This window comes from Macrobrachium nipponense, chromosome 18 (genome assembly GCF_015104395.2).
Source record: "Macrobrachium nipponense isolate FS-2020 chromosome 18, ASM1510439v2, whole genome shotgun sequence".
Lineage (NCBI taxonomy): Eukaryota > Metazoa > Arthropoda > Malacostraca > Decapoda > Palaemonidae > Macrobrachium > Macrobrachium nipponense.
In genome coordinates, this window is record NC_087211.1 from 37,486,990 (window position 1) to 37,503,134 (window position 16,145).

General features: G+C 39.1%; 2 protein-coding genes across 2 annotated transcripts in view; one reads left to right on the plus strand and one right to left on the minus strand.

Moving 5' to 3' along the window:
- LOC135196983 (uncharacterized) overlaps nt 1-16,145 on the minus strand; it is a 568,012-nt gene that overhangs the window by 201,150 nt on the left and 350,717 nt on the right. The window lies entirely within an intron of this gene.
- On the plus strand, nt 343-15,362 carry LOC135197329 (uncharacterized). The gene is made up of 4 exons (XM_064224471.1): nt 343-384; nt 7,388-7,604; nt 13,646-13,706; nt 15,334-15,362. The coding sequence occupies exons 1-4, from the start codon at nt 377-379 to the stop codon at nt 15,360-15,362; spliced, it is 315 nt and encodes a 104-aa protein (XP_064080541.1). The 5' UTR covers nt 343-376.

The following is a 16,145-nucleotide window of genomic DNA, read 5'->3' on the forward strand; positions in this document are numbered from 1 at the left end:
AAATCATTTTGTATTTATCATTTTCCTAATTGTTAATTCTCTATGTGTTGATTAACACCATTGTTGTAATTTTTTCTATGTCCACATTTTTATTGTTGTTGTTTAGGCACTATTATTATGAGGTCCTCCATTCATTATTCCTTATTTCCATGTGTCGATCATTATTATAATAATAATTAGTATTCTTTGCCCATCCGGTTATTTTTTTGTATCTGATTAGGATTCGTACCAATTATAAAATGAACCTTAATGAAATTAAAGCGTTATTCGGAATTCCGTACAGTATGTTGTCATCTTCACTTTGTTTCTCTCTCTCTGAACAGCAACAGTGCAACGGGGGTCACCACCAGTCTGGCAACGCCACTCAAAACCTACGATGTCATGGTAAGGAACACCAAGGATTTTAAAAGTGACATTCCTGTCACAAAAAGGGGTTTTTCTTTATTTTAATTTTATTTTTATTTTATTTTTTTTTTTAGTTTTCTATAAAAGAAACCACTGAGATGGTTATTTGTCAGTCCGTCCGCACTTTTCCGTCCGCCCTCAGATCTTACAAACCACTGAGGCTAGAGGGCTGCAAATTGGTATATGTTGGTCATCCACACTCCAATCATCAAAACATACCAAATTGCAGCTCTCTGACTTAGGTAGCATTTATTTGATTTAAGGGTAAAGTTAGCCATGATCGTACGTCTGGCATCGCTATAGCGTCCAACAACGTTGTTCACCACCGGCCGTGGCTGAAGGTTTTATGGGCCGTGGCTGAGAGTCTCATACAACATTAAACGTTGTACAGAAACTCGCTTGCAAAGGAGTCTTGATGAGAGAACAAAACTTGATTTTCTAAAGGTTCAGGGTTGTCAGGCTGAAAATTCATTAGCTAATAACTGATTTATGAAATTTTCATAGAAATTAAACACTTTTGAAAGGTTTTTATGTAAAACAAAATCATGATTTGGAAAGTTAAGTAAATCAGTATAACTTTCAAAGTTTCTTGAGTAGACAAAGCAGTAATTGAAAGGTTTTAAGTAAACAAGTTTTGGTTGTGGAAGGTTGTTAAGTCGCCTAATGTTTACAAGTGGTTCCACTTTGGTTTTCAAGTGGCCAAACCACATTCTGGTACTGGAAAAGCTTTGAAGAGACCGTAAATCATTTGAAAGGCTTTTAGGTGAGCAGACTCTAAAAACAGTAAAATTACAAAGATGTTTCGAGTTTAGCAAAAGGTAGTAACTGATCATTGTAGTAAGATATTAAAGGAACATCCAGCATCTACTTTTGAAAATTCGTGAATGAAAGATTAGCTATATACTATATATATGTATGTTTGTGTATATATATATACGTATATGTGTGGTGTGTATGTGTGTATTCATGGAAGTAAAGGTAGCCTATATGTTGAGTGTGAATGAGAATAGCTCAACTGTTGAGACTTACTTGTCTGCCTATAGTGTATATGGAGGAGGAATAGTTGAGAGGGCGAGATATTCAGGTACAGAACGATGATGATGATGTGGTCAGAAGGGAAAATATGGAACACAGAAATAAGGGTTGTTGGGAGTGAGTAATAGATTCTATATTTCAGACATTTTGGGGAGGAAAGATGACGGGGAGGCTGAGAAAATGTTAGTTAATGAGGTGGTGTCTATAGGGAAGATTGGGGGCCGACGTGCTGTTCATTGGTACTCCAGGTAGGTATCTAAATTGATAGTATTGTAGAAGGGTTCTGGGCATTATGTGCGCAGGTATGCTGCACAGTAACCATCATTTCCCCGCAGAATTTCTGTTCATAGCCCGAGTCAGTGCTGCTTAAATTTGTAATGACTGTCGCTCCACTTCATTGATCCATTTTCATCACAGTTAATACATAACTCATGGAATTACCATCATTATTAAAGGTTTTATTAATAAGATAGAGAGTTATACGACAGTAATACATTGAAAAGTAGTCACTTCCCCAGGATAAACGATCCTCATGCAACATAATTATGACAGCTCTTTGTATAGAAGATCACTACAAATATAAAGCAGACTTGGACACGAAACGTGCTCACCCCTCATTTTGTTCACGTCTTTCAGAATTTTGTATGATTTTGAATCAGCGTTACCCAGGAAACGCATTGCTGAAATAATGGTATTGTTATACAGTTGCACTATTGAAACTTAGTTTAATGCCGGATCCCAGTCCCACTCGGTCACGTGCCACCAGGGGACGCTGCTCCGAGAGCTTTCGTCGACTTCCAAGTGTTGGCTTTACAATTTATTTAGTCACACCTGATCTCTTCCATGATGCGTCCCTGTATTCATCTAAGTAGCACATGAATGTTCTATTGATGTATGCATAGGTAGAGCAGACGGAAGCAAAACGTTTGCATGTGAGTCCGACGAACGTTAAGCCTAATCTCTACTATAGTAGATTCCCATCAACCGTGCATTTGATGTCTAGGCCAGTCCCTTACGACGCTCCTGATTGGCTGGAAACTCTCAGTCTCTCGAGAGAGTTCACATGGGTAGGATCTATGTTCCAGCTCTCCTGAGGATACGGCTTTCAAAAGTATCCCCAAGGAGAGGTGGAACATACATCCTGCCTTCTGTGAACTCTCTCGAGAGACTGAGAGTGTCCAGTCGTGTGATTGGCTTATCAACAGCCAATCACGAGCCTCGTAAGGGACTGGCCTAGACATCAAATGCACAGTTAATGTGAATCTACTATAGGAGGGTTAACACACCAGAAATCCCTCATATTTTTTTTGCGATTCAGCTCGTGAGAATCCGTTGTCTGAGCTAGCAACCTCATCCCAAAATGTTAGTTGAAAACCAAAAGAATACCAACTTCTGTAGGTATTCCTGAAGGAAAAAAAGCATTAGATAAAAAAGTTAAGCCTATCTTACTTTAACCAGACCACTGAGCTGATTAACAGCTCTCCTAGGGCTGGCCCAAAGGATTAGATATTTTTACGTGGCTGGGAACCAATTTATCACCTAGGAACGGGACCTACATCTTATTGTGGGATCCGAACCACATTATATCGAATGATATTCTGTCACCAGAAATAAATTCCTCTGATTCTGCGTTGGCCGGGCCGAGAATCGAACTTCGGACCACCGGATTGGTGGCCGAGCGTGAAAACCGCTCGTTCAACGAAACAAAATTCTGGCTATAACGGTTTAATTTTAGACTCGGTAACTGACTCTTGTTCCAAGGTTTTATTGTTTCAACGGATGAGAATAGCGAAAAGATTAGCCAGAAAACGTATTTGTGACAAGCATTTTTACACCCAGCGCTTCCCATTACTGTATGACCAGGATAGAGTCGCAGTGCGCAGTGCAGTCACTGAGAATCAGTTAGGGGATTTAAACGATCGTCTCTTCGGCACCCTTGCGTAGCTTTGTGTAAAACCATCGAAAAAGGCGCTTGGAAGATCTCTGCTCCATTTCTGAAATTTTTGAAAATTTACTGCTGGAAAAAGTCTGAGTAAAGAAAGGTTATTTTCAGTTTGCTGTGCAGGGCTTGTTTTGGAAGTTTGCAGCTGATAATGTGGGGTTATTGTATATACTTCAATGGAAAGGTGGATGTTATCGGGACTGTAGTCTTGTTTCTTCAGATGAAACAAACTTTTAACACTCAATCCACAGACAATATATATATATATATATATATATATATATATATATATATATATATATATATATATATATATATATATATATATATTATGAGACAGCGATGACACGTGGCAATGGCTACTGAGGAAGAGCTAAAGAAGGAAACTGAAGGAATGATAACAGCGTCACAAGATCAGGCCCTAAGAACCAGATATGTTCAAAGAGCGATAGACGGAAATAACATCTCTCCTATATGCAGGGAAGTGCAATGCGAAAAATGAAACCATAAACCACATAGGAAGCGAATCTCCGGCACTTGCACAGAACCAGTACAAAAAGAGGAATGATTCAGTAGCAAAAGCCTTCCACTGGAGCCTGTGCAAGAAACACCAGCTACCTTGCAGTGATAAGTGGTACGAGCACCAACCTGAAGGAGTGATAGAAAACGATCAGGCAAAGATCCTCTGGGACTATGGTATCAGAACAGATAGGGTGATACGTGCAAATAGACCAGAGGTGACGTTGATTGACAAAATCAAGAAAGTATCTCAAACTCATTGATGTCGCAATACCATGGGACACCAGAGTTGAAGAGAAAGGAAAAGGGAAAAAAATGGATAAGTATCAAGACTGAAAATAGAAATAAGAAGGATATGGGATATGGCAGTAGAAATTGTACCCATAATCATAGGAACACTAGGCACGATCCAAGATCCCTGAAAAAGAATCTGGAAAAACTAGAGGCTGAAGTAGCTCCAGGACTCATGCAGAAGAGTGTGATCCTAGAAACGGCGCACATAGAAAGAAAAGTGATGGACTCCTAAGGAGGCAGGATGCAACCCGGAACCTACACTATAAATACCACCCAGTCGAATTGGAGGACCGTGATAGACCCCCCCACCACCCCCACCCCCCAAAACAAAACAAATTTTTTTTTTTTTTTTTTTTTTTTTTTTTTTTTTTTTTTTTTTTTTGGTTTTTTTTTTTTTTTTTTTTTTTGGGAGGTCTATCATGGTCATCCAATTCGACTGGGTGGTATTTATAGTGTGGGGCTCCGGGTTGCATCCTGATTCCTTAGGAGTCCATCACTTTTCTTTCTATGTGCGCCGTTTCTAGGATCACACTTTTCTGCATGAGTCCTGGAGCTATTCCAGCCTCTTAATTTTTCCAGATTCCTTTTCAGGGATCTTGGGATCGTGCCTAGTGCTCCTATGATTATGGGTACAATTTCTACTGCCATATCCCATATCCTTCTTATTTCTATTTTCAGGTCTTGATACTTATCCATTTTTTCCCGCTCTTTCTCTTCAACTCTGGTGGTCCCATGGTATTGCGACATCAATGAGTGATACTTTCTTCTTGATTTTGTCAATCAACGTCACGTGTGGGTTTATTTGCACGTATCACCCTATCTGTTCTGATACCATAGTCCCAGAGGATCTTTGCCTGATCGTTTTCTATCACTCCTTCAGGTTGGTGATCATACCACTTATTACTGCAAGGTAGCTGATGTTTCTTGCACAGGCTCCAGTGGAGGGCTTTTGCTACTGAATTATGCCTCTTTTTGTACTGGTACTGTGCAAGTGCCGAACATTTGCTTGCTATGTAGTTTATGGTTTCATTTTTCGTATTGCACTTCCTACATATAGGAGAGATGTTATTTCCATCTATCGTTCTTTGAACATATCTGGTTCTTAGGGCCTGATATTGTGCCGCTGTTATCATTCCTTATTATTATTATTATTTATTATTATTATTATTATTATTATTATTAGTTATTATTATTATTATTATTTAATATGTACACATATTTTATGATGCAAATGTACGTATGGCTTTTGGAATCTGTTCGGTTGAAAAGGGGACCCAAACAGATTCCCGGAAGCTTTCCTATCAGTTTTATCATTAAGAAATATGTACATTTACATAACTGTGGATTTGTCTCGTAATTTCAAGACTCAAATCTACTATCAGCTTTTTTTATTATTATTTTTTTTTTCTTTCTTTTTATTTTGGGGTGTCTATAACAGTCATCCTATTCGACTTTATGGTTTTTATAGTGTAGGGTTCCGGGTTGCATCCTGCATATATATATATATATAATAATATCATATATATATATATATCTATATATATATAGATATATAATATATTAATATATATATAGTTATATATATTTGAGATATATGTAATAGAACTTGCGTCAAGAGTATATATTCGTTCATACCCACTCCTGGCGGAGACTTGAATTGAGGCGAGCACTTAGGCACGCTCTTGCAGACAGAGAAATCTAAGGTCGCGGAATTCTGATAACTGAGATGAGTTCCCTCTCATTTCCAGGTAGGTTTTCATTTGGGTCGTTTGATTGCTTTGTTCGCTGGGTCAAGAGAAGAGGAGATAAAGAGGGAATAGAGGAAGGGGAGTGAATGAAAGGGGAGTGGAATATGTAAATGAAAATCCAAGTAGAGGAAATGTCATATATCAATTTTATGAGTCATTTGGAGAAAAGGACCCGTTCAGTGGAATCTGCGGGTCGAAGTCCTTGTTATCTCATTTTTACTGAAGAGCATTTTATAAACAAAATACCGATCTTAGTTCGCAATATCTCTCGCTGGCCTCTTGGGGAGTATCCATAGGATGTGACCCTCTGCTCGGCGACCTCTTGGTTTTATGTCTAACATTGTAGGGCCTTGATCTCTTCCACAGTTCCTTGCACAGCTCCAAGGGTCTTGCTCGTCCTTTGCCTTCTTTGAATCGGGAGATTTTCAGTTGTCCCTCTCTCACGGTCCTTATGCTATGGTACTTCATTTAACCTTCTGACCAAATCTAATATGCTTGACTCTGTTGTAGAACTAAATTAAATGTGTCGCTGATATTATCTAATGATGGGGAATGTTTTGTTTACCTTTACTGTGGGTAGCTAGTTGATCAGTGTCCCTTCGAATCCTCTTGGTTTTCAAGTGCTATCTCTTTTGTTGACTAATTTGCTGGCTTTGAAATTCATCCTGTTTTTTTTTCTCAGAAACATTTAACTAATTCATCATTCTGTCTTGTATGTTTGTCACTACTGTGTGTTCCTTTTTACCTAAATCTAGATTTGGGTCCCAGTCTTCCCGAGGTAAGAAAGACCACACTTGGAATTATGTAAACCCCGGCCCCTTTCTTCTTCGGTTTCTTTCCTTTCGTTTCCGCTTATTTGTTACTAAAATATATCACCTCTCTTACACAGTTTTGTACCTACTTCATTCCATTTCTTTCCAATTTTTAACAGAAAAATTTCTTTCGCCTCCTTATTACCTCCTTCTATGAGCCATTCTGAGTATGGAACTCATTTTTGTGTGTTTAACTTCTTCCTCCATGAATTTTCGATGATGTAGTTCTCAAAAACAAGCCTACAATCCTATCATGTACTGTGCACCTCATGTGGAGCATTGTAGTCAATACTAATGGGTATTTACAGCGGTGCTTTCTAATTTTTTACTACTTCCTTTCTTGTCTTGTATCCTCCAACATCTCCAACTACTTCTTCTTAATCCAGTTGTAGTGTTTTCTTCCTGTTCCCCCTTCATATCCTTTGACTTCCTCTTCTGTAAGTTCTGGGTCTCTTTATCTTGCTGTCCAACCACTCAAATTCCCTCTTTCCACCTCCTGAGCCCCCCAGTGATTGGTTTGACAGCTTAAATTTCGTAGCATACTGATCTGTATCTGTGTATGCCCCGTGCATTTGTGCCCAAAAGTGATCGTGCAAACTAGTAATGAAAGATCATTCTTTTCACCCACCCAGGATACTAGGGAGGTTAGAGAAACTTCGCAAGAAACAAGAGAAACCGCAGAGTGAACAGCTTCAGGAACAGCAGCAGCAACAGCAGCAGGAGCAGCAACCGTGGGAGTCGCCGCACCGCCCAGGCGAGTTTAGCCTGACCAGCTTCGACTACTCGCGAGAGGACATGGCGGACAGGATTCTGGAGACGATGCAGAGACTCAGATTTCGAGGGGTGTCGGTGAGTTTCCGTGTCTTCCTGTCAGTTAGTCTTACCTGTCGACTATAGCAGATTCACATCAACAGCTCCTGATTGGTTGTTGATAAGCCATTCACAGGGTGAACACTCAGTCTCTCGAGAAAGTTCACATGAGTAGGATCTATGTCCCACCCTGAGGGATGTGCGTCTTTCAGGAGAGGTGGAACATACATCCTACCTATGTGAACTCTCAAGAGCCAATCAGGAGCGTTTGTAAGGGACTGGCCTAGACATTAAATGCACGGTTAATGGAATCTACTATAGTTTCCCTGTCTCAGTTGTTTTTCTGTCCTTTTTGGTGGAGGGCGGATCGTCCACTTTCTTTCTATACCCCACACACTCGAGCTGTGATCGACGAACTTTGTTCGATGTGACGTCAGAAGCGGAGATACAGCGTCCCGCTTCTGACGTCACATTGAACAAAGTTTGTTGAGCAAAGCTCGACCGTGTGGACGGGGCCTTAGAGGCAGTCAGTGTCCGCCTTTTCTTGGCTGTTCTTTTTCTGGAAAATTTTCTGTTTATATCTACTTTATTTTTGTATTTACATGTGCACTACTGCCTGTCCAACTGGTTTCCGCCTATCCTTCAGTAAGTGTCTGAATGCCTGTAACTGTCTCCGTTTGTGGCCTTATCCATCCTTGGGTTACAGTATCCCGTAAATGTAACTATTGATGATGTTTTTCTATTCTTTATGGAATATACCTGTTTTGGTAAGCCTCGCCTGAAGAAGAATCAATGTCGTTGAATTTGATTAAAAATATGTTTTCCGCGTAGTTATCCAACCACACACACACCATAACCATTAATAATATATATATAATATATATTATATATATATATATTAATATTTATTATTTCTATTGTATATATAATATTATATTATCTATGCCTTTAATATATACATATATATATATTATATCTATATATATATTTATATTATATAATTATATATATATATGTTTATTTATGTGTCTGTGTTTGTGTGCTTGCGTGCGCAGGTGCTCGGTCATATAACTATGTCTATTGTATTCATTTTGTTAGCCACATGCGCACACTTATGAATGCTGACATAGTTATTAGTGACACGTATTGATTAGCAATTCATGAATGTATATTAATTTCCATCTTGTGTTTTGCAATAGTTTGCCAAGCGTCAGATTATTAAGTTTCACGAGACATCGTTAAGATTAATTAGGGGCCGTCGGGCCCCAGAGTCAACGATATCCTTATTAGGGGGTCAGCGTGATGAAACGGAAGGCGACGAGTGTTGACATTCACTGATTTCATTCCACTCATTTTTCAAGCTGATGGGCGACAAGAAAGATTCATTTTGAATTCGAGAATGGTGGCTGGTTTGAAAATCACCTTCATATAGTCAAGACATTTTTTGGATAAGTAGTACCATAGTCAAAATGTTCCTTCAAGAAATAGCAAATAGAGCGTAACGTCAAGAAGGGACGTGGGTGCTTATATGTACTTTCCTGAGACTTAGAAATGTAAAAATATATAGATAAAAATTCGAGAATGGTGGCTGGTTTGAAAATCACCCTCATATAAGTCAAGAAATTATTTCCTTCAAGAAATAGTAAATAGAGCGTAACGTCAAAAAGGAACGAGGGTGCTTATATGTAGTACTTTCCTGAGACTTAAAACTGTAAAATTAATAGATAATTAATTAAATAACATTCCCAAATCACCCAAAATCTAGCCACCTATTGTCAGTTCCGTAGACCACCTATGGTCAAAGATTCGTGAAAATCCACACGACAAATAAGTAAACAAATTCAACCAAATGTGATTCCCTTCAAGTGAGGGGATTAATAAATAAGTGGACAGTAATGTGGAAGTAGACTTCAGAATAACTGCGTCATTGATTTTGTGTTTGTGATCCCCCAAAAAATTAACTAAGAATTTTTAAAAACTTTATCAATTGGACCCAGTACAGAGGGACACACTAGGCCTCTGGAGAACGTCCTGAGCGGGCATAAGCCAGTCCGGTGTTGAACCGAACACCACCGACCCATTCAGCAAATAAGTGTGAAGGAGATGGGGCACTTGACTGAAATGGCAATAAAAACAATAACACTAATGGGTAGCAATCTCAATTACGAGGGCACAAGTAATGTTTTTTAAGGTCCCCAATAATGTACTAATGGAAGCAGTAGTAAAAACTTTATAAAACTATGTAAAAGCTTTCGAACCCTACCCTGGGTTCATCTTCAGTCAATGAACAATTTAACATAAAATATATGAAGGTAAACAAGACAAAAATGTCAAGAATGGCTGCCCTCGTAGTCAGATCTCCAACTTTTACAGAGTTTTTTTAATATTTTACTACTGCTTACATCAGTATATTATTGGGGACCTTAAAGAACAATAACACTAATCGTAGAAACATTGAAAATATGATAATGTTAAATTTCTCATTGTTGACCTCGCATACCTCACCGTTCTGGCACAAGACCAGCTTAGTCAAAGCCAAGGTATATAGAATAAGGCTATATACCTTGGTCAAACCCTACCACCCATCGAGACTGATGTATCCCTAACCAAAAGTATATTAAATAGAATTATTGGCTCAATTCAAGTACTATAAATCGGTAGTTCCTCACTGGACGAGTGGTTTTGCGTACCCGCCTATCAATTTGGTAGCCAAAGTTCGCTCCCCGCTGCTGCCAATGCGGAACCAGAGGAATATATCTCTGGTGATTACAAATCCGTTTCTCGATATAATGGGGTTTGTTCGGATCCCACATTAAGCTGTAGGTCCCGTTGCTGAGTAACCCAATTGGTTCCTAGCCACATAAATAAAAAAGGAATCTAATCTTTCCGGCCAGCTCTAGTAGGGCTATTAATCAGCTGGTTAAACTAAGCTATACTCAACTAGAAATCAGTAGAAAAAATTTGAAATGAAACTAAGTATCAGAATAACCATAACCCTAGTCAAATAGATTTTTGAAAACAGGATAGAATTACATAAAATGAATTTGTGAAATCGACTCTAATGAAGAGTTCCGTTTACCCAGGGGATGACGTAACGATTAGAATAGGGAATCCCTCAGGAAGCGACTTGTGAGGGGTCCCGAGGGGAAATTGGACCAGGGAAAAGCCTAACAGGTAACCTTTCCTTTCATTTTGCCGGTAGGGGAACCAACCGGTTCGGGTGCTGGTAAAGGGCGAGTTGAGCGGTGAAGTAATTGGCTTGAAGTGAGAAGGAAAGAGAGAGAATTCTCTCTCTTCCTCTCAAATCCTCTCTCTCTCTTCTCTCTCTCTCTCTCTCTCTCTCTCTCTCCTTCTCTCGTCTCTCTCTCTCATCTCTCTCTCTCTCTCTCCTCCTTTCTCACTCTCTCACTCTCATCTCTCTCTCACACACACAGAATTCTTATCCTTTTACACAAGGGAAGTCTCGATCCGTTGAAATGTTCCACGGAAGCACGATCCTTTTCAGAATAATAATTGGTCCTTACACCTTTGGCGTATTGCCATAAAATTACCTTCTTTCGAATGCAGAGAGCATTGCAAAAGGGAAAACGAATCCAATCGGTTAAATATATATATATATATATATATATATATATATATATATATATATATATAATATATATATATATATATATATAAAGATCAGATCTTTACTAGTGACGAGATTTCAAGACAAAAAGTCTCATTTTCAAAGCTGTAATAAAAGAATAAATGTTGTAGATTATAAAAACAAATAAGTTATACAAAAATCTCTTTAAAACCAAATATTCGAAAATTCTGGATTAAGAGAGCATGCCAATAAATGTGGGAGTAACACTGAATACAATCAATTTAAAATCATAACAAGGGCCTCTTCCGAGCTAGCACTATCTATTCTGGAATCACTAACTATCAAACAGACAGTACCTACCATTGTTGAATGCCCAAAACTCCTCCACCCATCTCTACCTGTCGTGACCGTCTTCTTTGCTTTTTACCTGCCCTCATTCCAATCGCCCTTCTATATAGGTTGGTACCTCCAGCAATGACGAATCTACCCTATGTAAATTTGGCTTTAAAGAGATTTTTGTATAATTTATTTGTTTTCATAATCTACAACAATTATTCTATTATTATAGCCTTGAAAATGAGACTTGTTGTCTCGAAATCTCGTCAGTAATAAAGATGTTCTTATGTACCAGGCTGTTTCCACTGCCCTACTGATCTATATATATATATATATATATATATATATATATATATAATATATAATATATAAATTTTATACGTATTTTATGCATATACATTGCAAGCGATTAAGGCTTCCTCGTGTATGAAGATAAGATTAATTCTGTATTTTTGTGTATATGTGTGTGCGTGTGTTTGTGTATAAGATAGAGAGATTGAGCGTGTGTTTGTGTATAAGAAAGAGAGAGAGAGAGAGAGAGAGAGAGAGAGCACAGCTCAGTCGTCCCGATTTAAGCGATCATACACAGTTCACTGCCACAGTGCTCGCAAATCCAGGAAATCATCATAAATTTCCCTAACGCCTTTCTTTTTGTTGTTTTCCTAACGCCTGGATAGGCAGGTATGAACATCAAGTTGCTAAAGCCATCAGCCTCTACAGTAAAAACAAGATGACAGTCTTAGCAAACTAATATCATTACCTGCATAACAAAAATGAAATGTGGAGGGGGTTAGCAAAGTAGTAGGGCTCAGCCCCAAAGAAATGACAGACCTGGAAAGATATCAAATTCCAGGATTAGGAATCATGGGATGTGGAAGGAGGGATTACGCTCAGTTGAATGGCGTCCCAACAAAAGTGGTTATCAATGCTGGGAGAAGGGATATATTCGTTGCGGTACAAATTTGTACTGATGCGGTCTTAATTTATAGTTAAGAGTACACCCTGTGTGCATTAAATTAGCTCTTATTTATAATTTTATCTTACTTCAGGCACTCATGTATGTCGTTGATTCAACTTTAATTCAAGATAGTTTTATGCGCAGTGTACGATTCTGAATAGTTGAAGAGTAAAGATTGTGTCATATATTTATACCGGTATAATTTCTTAGAAATAATTATATATCCAGACTACCTATTTGAATTGTTGAATTAGTCATTAAATGTGATAGTTGCATACTCTCCTTATTTACTTTTGCTTTTGAAGTCAAGCCACTTTGTAAAATAATTGTTTGTAAACTCAGTGCATCATTTGATATTGGTGAACAGTTTTACATTATGATAATTGCAAAAAGAAAAAAAAAAACACTGTTTAAACAATGTATCATTTTATATTGCTGAATCAGTTTTATTTTATGAGAATTGTATAAAAAAAAGGCTGCTTAAACTCATTGTATCTGTATAAATGACAGAATCAGTCTTACTTAAAGATAATTGAAACCTAAAGTAGTATTCTATGATGCTGCTTTGAGCTTTATTGTGATACACAGCTTCAGACGAATAGGATTAGTGGTCTAATCATTCAGCAGGAGCCATACTCAGCGGTGAATGGATCCAGCAACAGCACTAATTCATTGGCCATTGAAGCTGGAGATACTACTTTATATATTAACTAAACTAGAGAGTTCCGCCGCCGGTCAACGCAGATGCGCGGGCTATCTGAAACTATCTTTAAGGAGATAGTTTCAGAGCAATAAAATCTCGAGATCAAGACGAGCGAGAGCCTCTGAACCTCTCCGTTGTTTTTCTAACGGTCTCTGATTGATTTGGGTTCTTGTCATTGTGTTGCTGTTCAGTTTGTTGTGTTTGTCGTTATTTATGATTATGAAAGTAGTTAGTTTTCTCTTGACTGGTTACAATGTGGCAATTTAATTTCATGTTTATTTTTTTAACATCATACTGTCATTTTCAGCAAGTACGACCACACACATACACATATATACATACATACATGATAGATATGTACATATGCTTTCCTACATACTTTGTCATGTACGTAATAATGACATTTCCCCCGTAATCACTTTATTCCCAAACAATGCTCCCTATACAGCGGAACACATGTGCTAACTGCCTCGTCTTTCCCTCCCCCAAAACAGGGACCAATATCCTTCGACTGCCCTGACCGAGTTGGCGTGACGGCCTTTTACCAGATCCAAGGTAAGTCCTACCGTTCTTTTCTCGTCCAATCCTTCATTTATAATGTTATTATTCCGTCCACGATCTAGGTGTGATTCCACCTGCCACATCTAAACCCGCTGCCGGATACGCATAGATCATGTAAAATTAGGTGGCCCGCCCCCGACCCCCGAAAACCCGCCCCCAGGAAGAAAGGAAAAAAAAAAGGTCGAATTCGACCCCGCCATGACGGAACACTTCAGCAAATTAGTTTCTGGTGGGCGATATGAGGCGTAAAGATGACTCTTTACGACCCTCCTGGAGGCACGAGCCTCTGGGAGGGAAGGGCGGGGGTCGGGGGGAAAATGGGACGCTAGATGAAGAAGGAACAGGGTGAGATGAGGGAGATAATTTCGTGGGATGGGGGGCGGGGGGGGGGGGGAGAGGGGGTTGATGAAGGCTCCAGATTTTGCTTATATGAAGTGGCCCTAAGCCTATGAAAATGATGGGGGCTCATTTTTTTGACTGGCATCTCTCAGAAATGATGGAGGAATGGTGGGATTTATAAGTTTTCATTACAAATCGATTTGGTAACGGAATTCGTAGTTTTTCTCTTTCTGACTAAGTCAGTATTTGAATCTATTGTTCGTGTATCAATACCAACAACCAAAACGTAATGAACTCCGGACTCCTCGGTTTCCTGGTGCCGGTTGGTCAAATCGAACAATCAAGTAACACACTCGATCCCATAAATATGTTTGAATAAACGATCCACTGGAACCCTTGAGTCCTGATTTGCCAAGAATATCCGGAGGCCTCCCTTGAGCCCAGGGACCAAACCAGCGTGTATTCGAACTGAATCCTTCCTATACACTTACTCTCCTCATTACCGAGAGGACCTGGATCAGGATCCGAATTTGAGTCGAGGACAGAGATGTCAGGATAAAGGCCCCTCTCTCCGTTGGTTAAAGCCGTGAATTTTGGGACATGGTCGTTAGTTAGCTACAGATGAACGAAGCAAGGATGGTGAATTCATGGCGAGTGCATCCTCACATCGAAATACAAATGAAAATCAAAGGGCAATATTTAGTTTACAGCCCCGCCTCCAAAGGGAAGAGTGTACTAGCGATATCTTTAAGGAGATAAATTACAGGTCACTTTCACCATCGATAGGCACCAATGCTACAGTAGATTCACATCACCCGTGCATCTGATGTGTAGGCCAGTCCCTTACGAAGCTCCTAATTGGCTGTTGATAAGCCAATCACATGGCTGGAGACTCTCGAGTGAGTTCACATAGGCAGGATGTGTGCCACCTCTCCTGAGGGATACGTCTTTCAAAAAATATCCCTCAGGAGAGGTGGAACATACATCCTGCCCATGTGAACTCTCTCGAGAGATTGAGAGTTTCCAGCCCTGTGATTGGCTTATCAACAGCCAATCAGGAGCGTCGTAAGGGACTGGCCTAGACATCAGATGCACGGGTGATGTGAATCTCCTATAGTGATATCTGTAGAGAGATAATTTAAGGATCACTTACACCATTGATATGCATCAATGCTAGTCAGAAAGGCTTCACGTCTCGATTCCATCACACCTTTTGGATAGAACTGCAGTCTAGACGGGAAATGAATGAAGAAACTCTTTCCAAGTTTTTATTTCTTGTCAGGATCTGAGGCGCCTGGTGATGATAAGTAGTGCATATATCCAAAAGGCGTGAGAAAATCAAGACGAGGTCATTTCAATACAAACAGAGTTTCTGTCCACGAGGAAAGTGAAACTACGAACTGCAATGTCTTTTGTCTTTTTACTCTGAATCATGCCTTAGAATAGCAAGTAAAAACTGCGCAAAAGAGTTTTCTGTCCAGCGTATAATACTGCATGAAGCTCAGCCACGGCCCATGAAACTATCAGCCGTGGTCCATAAAACGTTCAGCCACGGCCGGGTGGTGGCCTGTGTTGTTGGCACTTATAGCACTGCCAGACACACGATGAGGGCTTACTCTAACCTTAAATAAAATTTAAACTACTGAGGTCAGAGGGCTGCAATTTGATACGTTTGATGATTGGAGGGCGGATGATCAACATACCAATTTGCAGCCCTCTAGCCTCAGGAGTTTTTAAGATCTAAGGCCGAACAGAAAAAGTGCGGACGGAGACAAGAGCCATCTCAATAGTTTTCTTTTACAGAAAACTAAAACGGTAATAAATTTAGCGCTCGCTTTCTTCTTTCACTTTCCCCGAATGTAGAATACTTTGTTTACAAATATATATATATATATAGTCTATATATATATATATATAGTATATATATATATATTGATTATGTAGGTATAAATAGATAGATAGACAGTCAGGATCTTTTCATATTCGAACAGACTCTTGCCCCATTTTGCAGGAACCTTCATCAGGAAATGTGATAAAAACGTTGTAAGTAAAGTCAGTAGCAGAGAACAGAATCGAGCAAAAAATATTTGACTT